Consider the following 16,451-nt stretch of genomic DNA (forward strand, 5'->3'; position numbering starts at 1 on the left):
TATTTTTAATTGTAAATGGATCTTTTATTAATTTATTTATATGTGATGCTGAGGATTGAACCCAGGGCCTCATATATGCCAGGCAAGTGCTCTACCACTGAGCCACAACTCCAGCCCTCATTTTATTCTTTTTTTTTTTTTTAATGATCAGTTTTAAAGAGAGAGAGAGAGAGAGAGAGAGAGAGAGAGAGAGAGAGAGAGAATTTTTTCGGCAGACACAACATCTTCGTTTGTATGTGGTGCTGAGGATAGAGCCCAGGCTGCACGCATGGCAGGTGAGCACGCTACCTCTTGAGCCACATTCCCCAGCCCTCATTTTATTCTTAATAGCTCCAAGAAGTAGATAAGTTTTATTCATTCATTCATTCATTCATTCGGGTACTGGGGATTGAATTCAAGGGCACTTGACCACTGAGCCACATCCCCAGCCCTTTTTTTTTCTTTTGTATTTTATTTAGAGAGTTGCTTATTAGCACTTTGCTTTTGCTGAGGCTGGCTCTGAATTCATAATCCTTCTGTCTCAGCCTCCCGAACCCTTGCTTGGGATTACAGGTGTGCACCACCATGCCTGGCAGATGGTTTTATTTTTATTCTGAAGATAAAACTCAGAGAGGTTAAGTGACCTACCCTCAAACCCCATAATTAAGAAGTAGAGATAATATGGAACTCAGATCTCCAGAGATTTTTTTCCCACACTACATTACTATATCACCTCATTTCTTAAACATAAGTGGGAGTTGGGGGTTAGGGTAATAACTTAATTGTTTTGTTGGTATATGTTTGGCATTATTCAATTAAGATAGGGCTGGGGATGTGGCTCAAGCGGTAGCGCGCTTGCCTGGCATGCGTGCGGCCTGGGTTCGATCCTCAGCACCACGTACAAAGATATTGTGTCTGCTGAAAACTAAAAAATAAATGTTAAAAATCTCTCTCTCTCTTTAAAAAAAAATTCAATTAAGATAGACATTATTTATTTATTTCTACATACTTACTTATTAACTTAATTATTTTGCTGTGTTGGAAATAAAATCCAGGGCCTTGTTTATGCTAGGCAAGCATTCTACCACACAGCTACACACTCAGCTTACACTGATTCTTTTTAATGATTTTGTTCCTTAATATAACCAGTTCCAAAATCTTGAATATTTATTGTAACTTTCTATATACAAGCTGGGCAGTAGGACTCAATTATTTAATTACTGCATCTAAAGTTATTGTTCGCTGGGCACAGGGTCACATAGCTATAATCCCAGCTATTCAGGAGGCTATTCAGGATCCCGAGTTTGGTGATAGTCTGAACAACTTAGCTAGACCCTGTCACAAAAATAAGAAGGGCTGGACATGTAGTAGAGTGCCCATAGTTTCAGTACCCAATACCACTGAAGAAAAAAAAAAAAAGAAAAAGCAAAGAAAAACAAACAAACAAAAAAATCCTGCTGCTTATTCCCCACCTGCCTCTTGCTTTTCTTGTTTTCTTATTCCCATTCCTCAAAATTGCCCCTGCCTGAGCTTTCCCTATTAATATTCAATATTAAGCTATCTTTAAACTATAATTTCTCTGTTTTATTACCAACTAATTCTTCAAAAGATGGGATTATTCCTGTATCTGAATTTCTTTGACTACATGCCTCAAAATGAATACTAAATTGATATCCATTTTCCAAATAACACATTTAGATCCTTTGGATCTTTCTTTAAACAACATATTATAGAATGAGTCTTCTCTTTATTATACAAACAGATTATAACTTATTAACTTAGTATTTGGTAACAATTATATTTGCAGCATTGATTCTCTGATATCAAGTAGCAGTGATGTTATGGGTTACAATGGATACACTAGTGAGTATTAAGAATCCACTTCTGACATTTCAGCTACTTTCTATATCAGCTAAGCCTAAAACATAAATAGAACTGCAGTTATGCACAGTATACAGAAAATGAGATTCTGTGACTGGTGACCCACTCTGGATATTATTAACACTGGTCAAGGCATCTTAAGTGTGGAAACATGTCACCAACTCTAAGCCTGTTACTAAGGCAAAAATAACCACCTACAGCTTGTACTAATGTTACATGATAGCAAGGTAAGTTCATGCCTTGGTAGTCATGAATTTAAATCTCAAAAAAATGTACTTGTAGAATCTAAAATTATCTTTCTTGCTCAAAAAATATGTATCCAGATGTGTAATACACACACACACACAACATGCAATATATATGTGTGTCTTACTGCAGATTGAACCCATGGCCTCCTACATACTGAGCATGTACCACTGAACTACATCTCTAGCCTCACCAAATGATTACCCAAGTACACAATTGAGCATATATTCATCTTTTATCTGCCATGTAAATTCAGGTGTCACACTAGAGATTTTTGCCTTCAAAAACTATCATAAAACAAGATAAGTTAACTTGTTTCCTATTATGTTCTAAGTATATACTACAGATGTCAGCATTTTTTGGAAAAGGCTGTGAAAAACAATTTCAAAGGTACAAAACTTTTCACTTGCAAACTGAAGGCTCATCTACTTAATGAGAGGAAGTACTGGGGCTGTGGAGATGATTTCTTACTTTGTTGAAAAAAACAGATGATAAATAATACTGAAATTACTAAACATCAACTTGAATGCAGTTCAGAGCACTTCCTGATTTGATGAATAAAACAGTGAAAAGCAAAAGCTTATTGCTACTCTATGTAGTGTTTCATAACTATGAAAATGAGAAAGTGTCTTTATACTTGATGAGTGTACAGAGCCCTACATTAGACTGCATTGTTGAACCAAAGGCATTCTTTATTCTCTAGGCCCTATGGTGTGTGCACGTGTTAAAATTTCTTTGCTGCCTGATGGTAATGTCTCAACCTGTCGCATAAAAAGTTGGACTTAAATATATATTCTTTCACAAAAATAATGCTGTCAATCTCAGAAAGAAACCACAGTGCATAAGATGGGATTCTATTTCCTGGGACAATATTGAAGGTCAGTTGGGTCTCTTCATCTGATACATGATGACCAGTTCCAAAACTAAGGCATGGGCCCCAAAAGCAGAGAATCACAAAGCAGTGCTCAGATTGAGTTGTAGGATAATCATAAACTCATATAGGAAGAGGACGCAGAACTTTAGAAGTGTAAAACCCAAATATATGTAGATAGTGAAACAGCAACATATTAGCAGGGCAAGAAGCTGGATACCAGGGATTGAAACCAGGGGCACTTAACCACAGAGCCATCTCCCAATTTTTTTAATCAATGTTTTGTTTTTTTTTTTTTTAATCTTGAGATAGTCTTGTTAAGTTGCTGGGGCTAGCATTGAACTTGTGATCCTCCAGAGCCTCTTACAGGTATGCACCACTGCACCTAGCAATAAGCTGGGTCTTTAGAGGCGGTATTAAGAAAGTGTTGTTGCTAAATGAAAAAGGAAAAAGATCTAGATGATCGAGTTAATGATCAATACAGAAGACAAGAACCTGTTTACAGAAAAGCTATTCTAATAAAGGCAAGACAGGGGGCTGGGTTGTGGCTCAGTGGTAGAGCGCTCGCCTAGTATGTTTGAAGCACTGGGTTCGATTCTCAGCACCACATAAAAATAAGTAAATAAAATAAAGGCCATCAACAACTAATAAAACATTAAAAATAAATAAATAAATAAATAAATAAATAAATAAAGGCAAAACAGTGCACATTTCAGGCTTCTATGAGCAAGAGGTGCTCCAGAGAAAAAGTCTGTTTCTGACCATCATCCAAGGCAGGTCTTAGTTTTTCTGCAATAAAATTAGGGAGATAAAACACATAACCTTCAGATATTCCTTTTCCTTTTATTTCATCAATTTCTCTTTCTGTAACATGGACATACAACTCTTTAAATAAATATGGGCAAACAATTCATGTCTGGGAATGCAATCTGACAGGTCAAGTTCAACAAGCGTAAGGGCAACAACCCTCACCTAAAGTTCATCATATCAACTACACATTGACCACTCTGAGGATCCAACAGAGCCAGAAGACTCTACCTATTATTTTACACTATAAAACAGAATCTGGTAGGGTAGACACATCTTAAAGTCTATTAAATAAGTTTTAATAAATAAGGTATTAAGTGTACCAATAACAGGGCATACTCATGTGCTCCATGGTGTAGGGCACAAAGTTGCCATCCTTATGTATTCCCCTTCCATTGTTTTATAAGGTAACATCAACCCCACCAAATTCTGAAATGCACTTTAGAAAAACCAATGTGGCTGGGTGAGGTGGCACACACCTGTAATCCCAGTGGCTCAGGAGGCTGAGGCAGGAGGATTACGAGTTCAAAGCCAGCCTCAGGGGGCTGGGGTTGTGGCTCAGTGGTAGAGTGCTTGCCTAGCACGTGAGGCACTGGGTTCAAACCTCAGCACCAAATAAACAAACAAACACACACACACACAAAGGTATTGTATCCAGGTGCTAAGCAACTCATTAAGTAAGATCCTATCTCTAAATAAAATACAAAACACAGTTGGGAACGTGGCTCAGTAGTTAAGTGCCCCTGAGTTCAATCCTCGGTACCCGTACGCCCCCACAAAAAAAAAAAAAAAAAAAAAAAAACAATGTGACCGTGGTTGAGCATGACTGTGATCTCAATGAATCAAGAGGCTCAGACAGGAGGATCACAAGTTCAAGGTCAGTGTAGGCAACTTAGCAAGAACCTGTCTCAAAATAAAACATAAAAAGGGCTGGAAATGTAGTTCAGTAGTACTCTTAAGGTGTTTTCCCCCCAATCCCAGTATTGAAAAAAAAAAAAAGGAGGAGGAGGAGGACAAAGGAGAAAGACTGATGTGATCAAAGACCAATGTGTTTTTAAGTTTTTTACTTTGAAATTATTACTGTGTTATAAAAAATGTACAGAATCTCAATCTCAATGTACCCTTTAACCAGTTTCTCCCAATGGTGGTATCTTATCTAAGTATAGTACAATATTAAAACTAAGACATTGATACATCATACCTAACAATGGAATTTTCAGTGTTTACCATTTGTTAAAGCTGAATCCATGTAGACGAATACAAATTTCTATATATTTTTGTCCCATGTATAGATTTACGCATTCATCAACACAATCAAGACAGAACTTTTCCAACATCATGTAAGAACCCCCTTAGCACTATCTCTTGTAGTATTTGTACCCAACTTTCACCTATCTTGTTCCTGACAAATACTAATCAGTTGTCCAGATCTAGTTTTTTTTTTTTAAAGAGAGAGAGAGAGAATTTTTTATTTAATATTTATTTTTTAGTTTTCGGCGGACACATCTTTGTTTGTATGCGGTGCTGAGGCTCGAACCCGGGCAGCACGCATGCCAGGCGAGCGCGCTATCGCTTGAGCCACATCCCCAGCCCCCAGATCTAGTTTTGTGATTTTTTTTTCCCCGGGGAATGAACCCAGGGGCACTTAACCACTGAGCCACATCCCCAGTCCTAATTTATATATTATTTAGAGACAGGGTCTCACTGAGTTGCTTAGTGCCTCACTTTTGCTGAGGCTGGCTCTGAACTGATGATCCTTCTGCCTCAGCCTCCTGAGCTTCTGGAATTGCAGGCACACGCCACTGCACCCGGCTTAGTCTTGTGATTTTGAGAATGTTGTATGAATTGAAACATACAGCATTGTTAAAGTTTATATATGGTTTGAATGTGTCCTACAAGGGTTCTTGTGTTGGACGCTTGGTACTCAATGTGGCAATATTGGGAGGGAGTGAACCTTTAAGAGGCAGAGACCAGTAAGGTCACTGGGAGTGTGCCTTTTGAAGGCATTTAAAGTCTCACTCTAACTTCCTGTCTTGCCACATAATTACCCTCTCTCACATAACCTCCCACCATTATTATGCTATCTGACTTGAAGTCTTCACCAGAGCCAAGCAGAAGACTATGCCATGCCCTTGAACTTCTAGAACTATAATCTAAAAAAACCTTTCTTCCTTATAAAGTACCTACTTTCAAATATTTGATTATAATAAAAAAAAAAGGAATAAAAGCATATAATCTTATGAATATTGACTTTGCTAAACATAATGCCTGTGTAGTTCACCCAGATTGCTGTTATCAGTATTCCATTCCCTTTTGATTGCTGAGTAATCAATATTTTAAACGTTAGAAGAGCAAAATAATTCTACATTCCAATAACATTTTCTTACAACAAAAAAGTCAATTTACAACCTGAATAAAATTTAATGCTTATTTGGCACTGTCAATTAAACAGATAGATGTACCTGAAAAGTCTCCCAGGTATTTACTCAAATAAGAGAGAATATCATCTATAAATACCTGATTTTTAAAAATGATAGAATTTAATGAAAAAAACTCATGAGACTTACCCCATCCAGGTGGCAAAGGACCAAGGGGATCAAATTCTTTATTTTGTGATGTAGCAAACAAATCTTGATTCTACAAAGAACCAAAAAAAAAAGAAAAAAAAAAGAAAAAGAAAAAGAAATAAATTAAACAGATCATTTCAGAGCAAGTATGAGTTCTTGTCATTGAGTTCTAATACGCATTCTTTGGTAATGTGCAACATAACATTCTTACAGAGTTCATATCATAGGAAGTGCGATATATTGTTTAATAAATACCAACATACTTTATTTTGGTGATGCAAAATAAAACACAAAACTTGGCAAACATCATCTAACATTTAAAATTATTTGAAATTGAAATACTACACAATTATATAATTCTCACCCGTACGACCAAGTTTTTATCTTTTTTACTGCAAATTTTACTATATTAGTAATATAAAATTTAGAAATGCATACAAATCCCCAAAAGTCAGTATAATACCAGTACCCAGAGTCATTAGATGGCTGAGAAAAATATTGTATATGTACTCAAAGCCAGAAGACCACCAAAGAACATGAGACATAAAGAATTTTGAAAAGAGTTGGGAAGCAGAAAGACCAGGCTGTCAGATAGTAAAAGAAAGAACTCCAACTGGAAGGTGCTAATGAGCCTCGAACTACATGTATGGAAGACCTTAAAATTTTGTTTGTGATTATCACACTGGTGAACAGCATAGTTTGACTAGATAAAATAACCTTTGAAGGAGTCAACCTTTAGAAAACTAAAGAGAAGTAAAAGTCATAGTATAGGTTTAATGATTGTGTTTTAATTTTAATGTATAATAGGCAATAATTTTGTGGTGATTCACTAAGATTTGATTAAGTCCTTTCCTCTTTAGTAGGACAAGACAAGTAAACAAATAATAGATTCTAACTGCTGTGTGTGTGTGTGTGTGTTGCTGGGGATTGAACCCAGGGCTTTGTGCACAAGAGGCAAGCTCTGTTTTGAAAATAATTTTACTATGGAAAAAAAAAAAGAGTAAGATATGACAATGAACTCCTTATACCCAGTACCAAGATTCAAGAGTTAGCAAGACTTTGCCACATTTCTTTATGTATCTTTTTTTCTTATACTTTGCTAAAGCAAAAATCAAACATCATTTCAACCTACATATTTTAGATTGCCTCTCTAAAATTTGTGGATACATTCTTATGTAATCTCAAGATCATTATTACACCTCGCAAAATATCAATGTTAAATTTTTAATTATCTAATAATTAATACAAGTAAATGCCTGGTCGCTTATGTGTTAAAACCAGGATCCATTCAAAGTTCTAACACTACATTCAGTTGGGTTGGGTCTCTTCTCAATCTAGAGACCACTATATTTTTAAAATTTTTTCTCTAGGTCACTGACCTATTACAGAAACTAGGTTAATTCCTAAGTTTAAAGAATAAGAAAGATATTGCACTTCTGATTTAATAGCTCTTGGCAAAGATATCGAGAACAAAACTTGTTACTCTTTATAGATGCAGTTATAAAAAGGATTTAAGAGTAGAAAGGCCATGTCATAGACTGGGTCTGAAAATTTCGGCATATGACAAACTGTTCTGATAATTCTTTAAAACACTAGTTTATTCCACTGGCTCTCCTTGGATAGATCAACTGGAAACATGCACCATGAATACATGAGCCAGGAAAAATCATTAAACAATGGTTCATCATCAGTCACATCAATTTTGAGCTTTAAAATGCTGGGTGTATGAAAATCTATTATCTTTTAACTAGGATCAGAATAGTAGTGACCAAAGACCACTTAATTCACCCAATAAACAGATTATTTCTTAGCAATAGCCCCCTTCTCACCAATTTCAAGTAGGTAATTAAAAATGTTAAATTCATTCAATTCACAACTTTGCTTTTTTTTAAAATAAAAATATTTAGTTATTTATTCTAATTTCAACTTTGCTTATTTTAAGGGTAAAATAAGCTGTTTAAATTCTATATGATTTATTAACACTATAAAAAAGTAAGAATTTCAGAAAATTGGTCAGTTGTTTTTGACAGGAGGGAGACAAACAGAGGTGATGAGGTATAAATTATAACTCAAAAAAAAGTTTCAGGGGCTGGGGCTGGAGCTCAGTGGTAGAGTGCTCACCTAGCAGGCACTGGGTTCAATCCTCAGCACCACATAAAAATAAAATAAAGATATTGTGTTTACTAAAAATTAAATATATAAAAAAAAGTTTCAAGCCAGACACAGTGGCAAATACCTATAATCCCAGTGACTTGGGAGGCTGATATAGGAGGATCACAAGTTTGGGACCAGACTCAGTAACTAAGAGAGGCCCTCAGCAACTTTGGGAACCTGTCTCAAAATTAAAAAAAAATAAAATGGACTGAGATGTAGCTAAGTGGTAAAGCAACCCTGGATTCAATTCCCAGTACCAAAAGAAAAAAAGAAGTTCCAAAGATTGTGAATTCTACATTGATTAGTTTACAATAAGTCAGTATACACAGTAGGTACTCCAGAATTTTTAAAATCTAGTCTTTAAAAAGATTGTTTTGAGGGCTGGCGCTGTGGCTCAGCAGTAGAGCTCTCATCTCACATGTGAGGCCCTGCGTTTGATCCTCAGCACCACATAAATAAAAAATAAAGGTATTGTGTCCACCTACAACTAAAAATATATATATATATATATATATTTTTTAAATATTTATTTATTTTTTAGTTTTTGGCGGACACAACATCTTTGTTTGTATGTATGTGGTGCTGAGGATCGAACCCGGGTCGCACGCATGCCAGGCGAGCGTGCTACCGCTTGAGCCACATCCCCAGCCCTAAAAAAATATATTAAAAAAAAAAAAAAAGATTTGTTTTGAGGGCTGGGGCTGGGGCTCAGTGGTAGAGCACTCACCTGGCACACATGAGCACCACATAAAAATAAAATAAAAGTATTGTGTCCATCTACAACCAAAAAATACATATTAAAAATTAAAAAAAAAAAAAAAAGATTGTTTTGAGCAGGTGTGCATGGGCACACGCCTGTAATTCCAATGACCTGGGAGGCTGAGGTAGGAGGATCACAAGTTCAAGGCTAACCTCAGCAATTTAGAGAGGCCCTGTTTCAAAATTACAAAAAATAAAAACAACAATAACAAAAATAACAAAAATTCCACAATGTTTTGAAAGATTACGTACTACCAAAATGAGGTCAAGGGCACATTTACAGATTTGGATATGAGGGAGAGAAGAGATGAGAAATAAAATTTCTAGGTATCTAAATATGTGCCAAACACATTAAAAACTTTATTTTATGAATCCTAAAAAAAATTAAAAAATATACCAAAAAATATTTGAAGCAATTAAATATGTATCTATTTTATATATAAAGTAAATGAGTCTTGATGAGGTTAAGTAACTTACTCAAAGTCATATAGAGAAAGTAACTGTGGAATCAGGATTCGAACCCAGATGTGTGTGACTGCAAAGCCCTGCATGATCTTTCCACTGGACACCCATGTGGAAACTAGTTTTAAAGAAAGCAGGCAAGCTAAGCATTCAAACCTAGAAGAAATGTGGTGAGGTATACCAAAGGTGATTATAACTTAGAAAGAAAGGAATATGTAAAATAGCATAGAAAAAAATGAGTAAGATAGATAAGAGACAAAAATTAGTTTCACCTTTAAAACCACCAGTAAGGGGAATATTGTGACATATGTCTATTGGAAGTGACAGATAAAACTGTTATTCAAAAGAAAGATGTTTTAGTCTTAACTGGGGTGTGAAGGAAAGGCTTCTGATAAAGGTGAATTTGACTATGATAATAAGACCCAAGAATAGGCTGGAATATAGAAAAAAGTGAAAAAAAAGTTAAAGCCTAGTGAAGAATATGTAATGTGTTGTTTTACTCTAATGGATCTAACAGGGATAATACCAATGGCAGTGGAAGTGATGGCAATTGGGTCATCCTGTCTTGCAGTTTTACAGAGTTGGGTTTAGCACGTACTAGGCAAACATTCTATTACTAAGCTACATCCCAACCCTTTCTGTTTTATTTTGAGACAGGATCTCACTAAGTTGCCCAGGCTGGCCTCAAACTTGTGATTCTTTTGCCTCAGCCTCCCGAATAGCTGGGATAATAGACATGCACCATTGTAGATGGATGAGAATCAAATTTCTCAACAGACTATTTTCCTTTCTTCAAAGAAAAGATCTGTGATATTTTATTACTTGAGAGATTATAAAATAAGCAGCAAAGATCATACAGCAAAGAAAATATTAACATATTTTGGTGTACTTATCATTACTATTGTACCATCACTCTAAAGGGAAATATATAAAATTTAAACCATTTGTTTCCATAAAGGAAATGTCTCTATACTAAAAATAATGTATCTGTGAAGTCAGAAAAATATATTTAGTATAATCCTATAAGAAATCAAATTTATTCAGTTTCCCAGCGCATTAATTAATTTGTTAGGTAAACTTTACCTCTAAATGTTAAAAAAGGATTCAACTCCATTATGAATTCTACACAAAAACTTAAAGGTCAAGTTCTTTGAGATTCAAATCTTTAAATATTGTGCTAAGTTAAATGCAGTACTAAATTCAGAATTTTTTAAAAAGATTCCTTTCAAACTACTTAGGTTTATTTTTACTATTCTTTTGTTCATGAATTTTAAGTTGTTCTCACTTTTTTTGTTTATTCTTGACATTAACAAACAGAAGGGGGATGAAACTCAGGAAATTACAGAAGGAAAGAATAGATCACATAAATAGAATAGTCCAGAGAAGGTCTTAAAATAATACCTATTAAGAGCAAAAACTGGGCTGCCCTTCTATTTGTACCTTCTTTTATAAGTGCTTTAAATGATAAGCAGGAAAGGTTTAAAAACTGAATCCTTTTATCAGTCATAATAATCAACAAATCAATAGGTTTCTTACTCCATAAATGAATCTCTGGTTAAACTGCTGCATTGCTCCTTGAAGTTGACTACGTTGTAGCTGCCACTGTTCGTAGTTCCGGACAGATTCCAATGTTGGCCTCTGCCATGTTGTTGTTCTTGTGAAATGGTCAACATAATAAATGCGTCCCATATTGTCAACTCGACGTTCCCAGCTAAATCAGAACAAAAACAAATTTCAGCAAATACTTGTAAAACAGATACAAGATTTTACCCTGAGAAAATATTGATTTTCCTGAATTCTTTCATTTATTTTAAAGTAGTCTATAAGTAAACATAAAAGGAATGCGTCTAAAGGTTTATTTCTTAAAAATTCTTAAAATTGGGGCTGGGGATGTGGCTCAAGCGGTAGCGCGCTCGCCTGGTATGCGTGCGGCCCGGGTTCGATCCTCAGCACCACATACCAACAAAGATGTTGTGTCCGCCGAGAACTAAAAAATAAATATTAAAAATTCTCTCTCTCTCTCTCTCCTCTCTCTCTCTCTCTTTAAAAAAAAAAATTCTTAAAATTTACTAGTATTTTCTTTATATATTTTTAGTTGTAGATGGACACAATACATTTCTTTTATTTATTCATTTATTTTTATATGGTGCTAAGGATGGAACCCAGTGGCTCACACATGCTAGGCAAGCGCTCTGCCAGTGAGCTACAACCCAGCAAAATGCAAGGTATATTGAGGCTGGGATTGTGGCTCAGGGGTAGCACACTTGCCTAGCATGTGTGAGGCACTGGATTCCATTCGCAGCACCACAAATAAATAAATAAAGGTCTTTCAGCAATTAAAAAAATATATATATATATATATTAAAAAAACGCAAGGCATAAGTGAGTCAGTCTCAAAGAGTCATAAAAAAAGTTCATTTTTTTGCCAGAGAAATTTTACTGTTGTAATCACAAAAGAGACATGATTATACAGAGCTTTTCAAAGGTATCAAAAAGCACTTAGACACAGAATACAACTGCTTTTTTTTTTTTACTTATATTTAATCAAGTTAATATTGATAGAGTAACTTGATTTCTACTTCCATGGTTGTTTAGGTTTGTCTTTCAATATTCTAATATTATAAATAATAAGATAATAAATACCCTTGATACAGCAAAATTTTTTCTTCTTTTGAATTATTTCTTTCTCTATGATAAATTTCCTAGGGAAAATCACTAAGGTTGCAGAGCTTCCTATAAGAAATTTACACTATACTAGCAGTGTTAGGAGGTAAAATTTCTCACACTTGACATTATCTGCTAATTTAATAAGCAAAATAGTAACTTTGAGGTGTGCATTTCTTTAAAACTACTAGCAAGGTTAAATATTTTTTCATGTTTGGTATAGATTTTTCTCTGGATTAAAATATATTTTCTCTGGATTACAATATATTTTCTTCCAGTTAAGTGCTTAACATTGTGTGTTACTATATCCTTAACATTCTCAACTATTTTACAATTATTTAATTACTACCTGTTAAACTTTTATATGATAAGGACTGTATCTTAATATATAAGAGCTACAATTTTATTCTATATAAATAATTACTCTTGAAGAAACTAATCCTAAAGCTTTGTGGCTCTGAGCCAGGTAAACAGTTCAGACAGGAAAATTTGAAGAAAAATAACTATGAAATCTTTAGGTGGAAAATGGGTGAAAATAAAAATAATTCTCTGAATCAACTCTCTAGTTTTCTTCTTTCTAGTTAGCACCTACCACAAAACAAAGAGACAGAGAAAGAACTGACAGGAAGAGGAAATATAGGAATGAAGGGAAGATGGAGTACAGGTATAATCCATACTTCTGAATAAACACACTTACCCAGGAGGTAGAGGCTCAGGTCTATCCCACGTTGTTCTTTTCTCAACATGGTCTACATAATAAACTCGCCCATGCTGGTTCACTCTTTGCTCCCAACTTAAACACAAAATTAAAAAGATTGGTAGGTAGGGCACTTGTGTGAGTAAGTTTGGCTTTTCAATGCTGTCACTGTTTTTTGCCCTTAAATGACCATTTTATAGAACTGAGGAAAATAAGCATGTTAGTTGTTAAGGAAATATGATAGAAATAAAATAAAGTCAAAAACATTTTCTGAGGGTGGCATATAATAGGTGAGATTTATTCTACATACGTGTCTGCTCTAGGAGAGGACTTGTTTTTCTCTGTTTTTTGTTTGGGGGTGGGTGGGTACCAGGGATTGAACTCAAGGGCTCGCAACCATTGAGCCACAACCCCAGCCCTAATTTTGCATTTTATTTAGAGACTGGGTCTAACTAAGTTGCTTAGTGCCTCATTTTTGCTGAGGCTGGCTTTGAACTCATGATTTTCCTGCCTCAGCCTCCCAAATCTCTGGGATTACAGGTGTGCGCCACTGCACCCTGCTAGACTTGTCTTTCTCAAGAAGCTGGAGGTCGGACTATTTAGACCAAAGTCACTCTCAATCTGATCAGGTTATACTCAGGACCTGAGTGGAAAAGAATGCTATGATTAATGTTATGAAATCTTTCATGTTTGGTATAGACTCCAATTAAAGAAAAAAAAATCATCTACTTTTCCTTGAATAAAAGTGGCAAATTTCTAATGTGGTGAGCTTTTTTAAATTCCAGACTCCACCAAAATCTGTAACAATTGCTTAAAGACAGCTACTGAAAAAATGTAGCATTATTTTCTTTATTAATGAGACATGCAAGATCCTAAAGAAAATAAAAGTTAACCAAATAAGTTACTTACCCAGGTGGTAGGGGAGCTTGAGTTACAGGATTCAATGGCCTAGGACCTGAGCCTCCAGATATAGTAAGAGGAATTATTAATCCAGATGTTGCTCCTTCAGATGTATTTGTATTTGTATTTGTTGGTGGCAGAGAACCTGTACTAGATCCATCACTTTCAGAAGTGGTAGATGGTGAACCATTGACAGATGCTACAGAAGATTTAGGAAAAATAGGAAAAGAATACTCTCTTAATTTAAAAATCAGGATAAAATTTTAGTTTAAAAAATAAAAAGGTATTTGACAAAATATTAAGATGCAGGTACACAGGTGAAAATTACTTGAAGAAAATAATGAGAACTAGACGATGTTGCCCCTTAAAAGCCTTGTTTATAACTTCTTTTTTTAAAAAATTTTTTATAGTTGTAGATGGACAGAATGCCTTCATTTTATTGCTTATTTTTATGTGGTGCTGAGGATCGAACCCAGTGCCTCATGCATGCTAGGCAAGCACTCTGCCACTGAGCTACAGCCCCAGCCCCTTGTTTATAACTTCTTAACTCCCATCAACCCTGTCTCATTATTAATTACAAGACATAGATTCTGACTTCATAAAATCAAAAGAAATAAAAATCATATATCTACTTATTTACTTGGCAGAGTGCTCTACCACTGAACTACATCCCGAGCCTTCTCTTTTTATTTGTATTTTGAGACAGTGTCTTTCTAAGTTGCTGAACATGAACTTGTGAACCTTCTGCTTCAGGCTTCTGAGCAGCTGGAATTACAGGCATGTCACCAATGCACACAATAGGCAAGTGCTCCACCAATTAAATAGAATCATCTAGAAAAGCATTAATATTTCTTGGTAGTATAAGTTTGTTTAGTAATTTTCTAGATCCTTAACTGTCTTTTCTATAATACCATTACAGATTATCGATTACTTTTTTATGCTAGCTGTAAAATTAATGATCTGACTGATAAACAATAGTATTCTTACAAAATTTTTTTCTGGGGTTGGGAGTACTAGGGATTGAACCCAGGGGTGCTTTACCACTGATTTATATCCATAGCCCTTTGCACTTTTTATTTTAAGAGAGGGTGTCACTAAGTTGTTTAGGATCTTGCTAAATTGCTTAGGCTTTGAACTTGAAATCCTCCTTCAGCCTCCCAAGTGGCTGGGATTATAGGCATGTGCCATTGCATCTGGTTTACTAATGTTTTTTTTTTAAAAAAAACAACACACATTTATTTTTTAGTTGTAGGTTGACACAATACCTTTATTTTACGTTTTTTTTTTAAAGAGAGAGGAGAGGGAGAGAGAGGGAGAGGGAGAGAGAGAGAGAGAGAGAGAGAGAATTTATTTATTTATTTATTTATTTTAGTTCTCGGCGGACACAACATCTTTGTTTGTATGTGGTGCTGAAGATCGAACCCGGGCCACACGCATGCCAGGCGAGCGCGCTACCGCTTGAGCCACATCCCCAGCCCTACTTTTTTTTTTTTAATGTGGTGCTAAGGATCAAACCCAGTGCCTCACGCATGCTAGGCAAGTGTTCTACCTCTGAGCACAACCCCAGCCCTACAAATATTTTTGAGCACTTACTACATTTTCAAGAAATATTTGTTGACAAAGCAATTTCTGGAGAAAATTATCAATATTATAACAAAAGGCATATCATTTTAAAAACCTGGATTATATTGTTAATACAACTACCTATGAAGAAAGGGATGACATAATCGAACACAAACTCATTTAATGAAATGATTTGTGGATAACCAATTTACTTTTCTAACAATATTTGGTTTATTATTTTGCATTCCCTACCCACGCTGTAGCAGAGGGAAATAATTAAAGATGATATTAAAGATTGGAGCTGATTAATCAGAAAGACGGATATTATATCTATAGATGTTTATATATGTTCATTTGTTGTATTTTCACCTTAAAATCTGATTATCATTTACCTTTGTTGGGTTACTTGCCATTTATGAATTGTCCCATTAAAGGATAGAAGGGTATAAGCAACCAGATTCTTGACTGTAAAACATGTTTATAGATAGACATGTTGGCACAAACCTATAATCCCATCTACTCAAAGGAGGTTTAGGCATGAGAATTATACGTGTGAGGCCACCCTGGGCAACTTAGCAAGACCTTCTCCTAAAATAAAAAATAAAAAGGGCTGGGGATATAGCCCAGTGATTAAGTGCCCTTGATTCAAGCCCCAATACCTGGGGATTTACAAAAAAAAAAAAAAAAAAAAAAGACATACTTAGTCACAGTTACAAAAGTTCAACCAACTGTCCACACTTTATACCGTGCACGTATGATTTTCATTCTCTACACAGCCCTTAGTAACATCACTCCTGGAAGAAAAACTTAAGGAAAAGGTACTTCTTGGTTACATATAGAAAGACCACACTTGGCCAAAATCATAAATGTAAAAATGTAGCCAAGTAACTAACCTAAAAGA

The 16,451-nt window shown here is 35.2% G+C and overlaps 1 protein-coding gene across 11 annotated transcripts in view; it reads right to left on the bottom strand.

The window, feature by feature from the left end:
• ITCH (itchy E3 ubiquitin protein ligase) overlaps positions 1 to 16,451 on the bottom strand; it is a 212,757-nt gene that overhangs the window by 37,455 nt on the left and 158,851 nt on the right. For all 11 annotated transcript variants that reach the window (XM_081292449.1, XM_081292445.1, XM_081292447.1 and 8 more), the window contains 4 exons: positions 13,997 to 14,186; positions 13,088 to 13,183; positions 11,263 to 11,437; positions 6,352 to 6,421 (listed from right to left, as the gene is read on the bottom strand). In XM_081292449.1, the coding sequence (XP_081148575.1) occupies positions 6,352 to 6,421; positions 11,263 to 11,437; positions 13,088 to 13,183; positions 13,997 to 14,186 (531 nt within the window). The remainder of the gene's footprint in view (positions 1 to 6,351; positions 6,422 to 11,262; positions 11,438 to 13,087; positions 13,184 to 13,996; positions 14,187 to 16,451) is intronic.

The sequence above is a fragment of the Spermophilus citellus genome (assembly GCF_964194105.1).
Source record: "Spermophilus citellus genome assembly, chromosome: 4".
Lineage (NCBI taxonomy): Eukaryota > Metazoa > Chordata > Mammalia > Rodentia > Sciuridae > Spermophilus > Spermophilus citellus.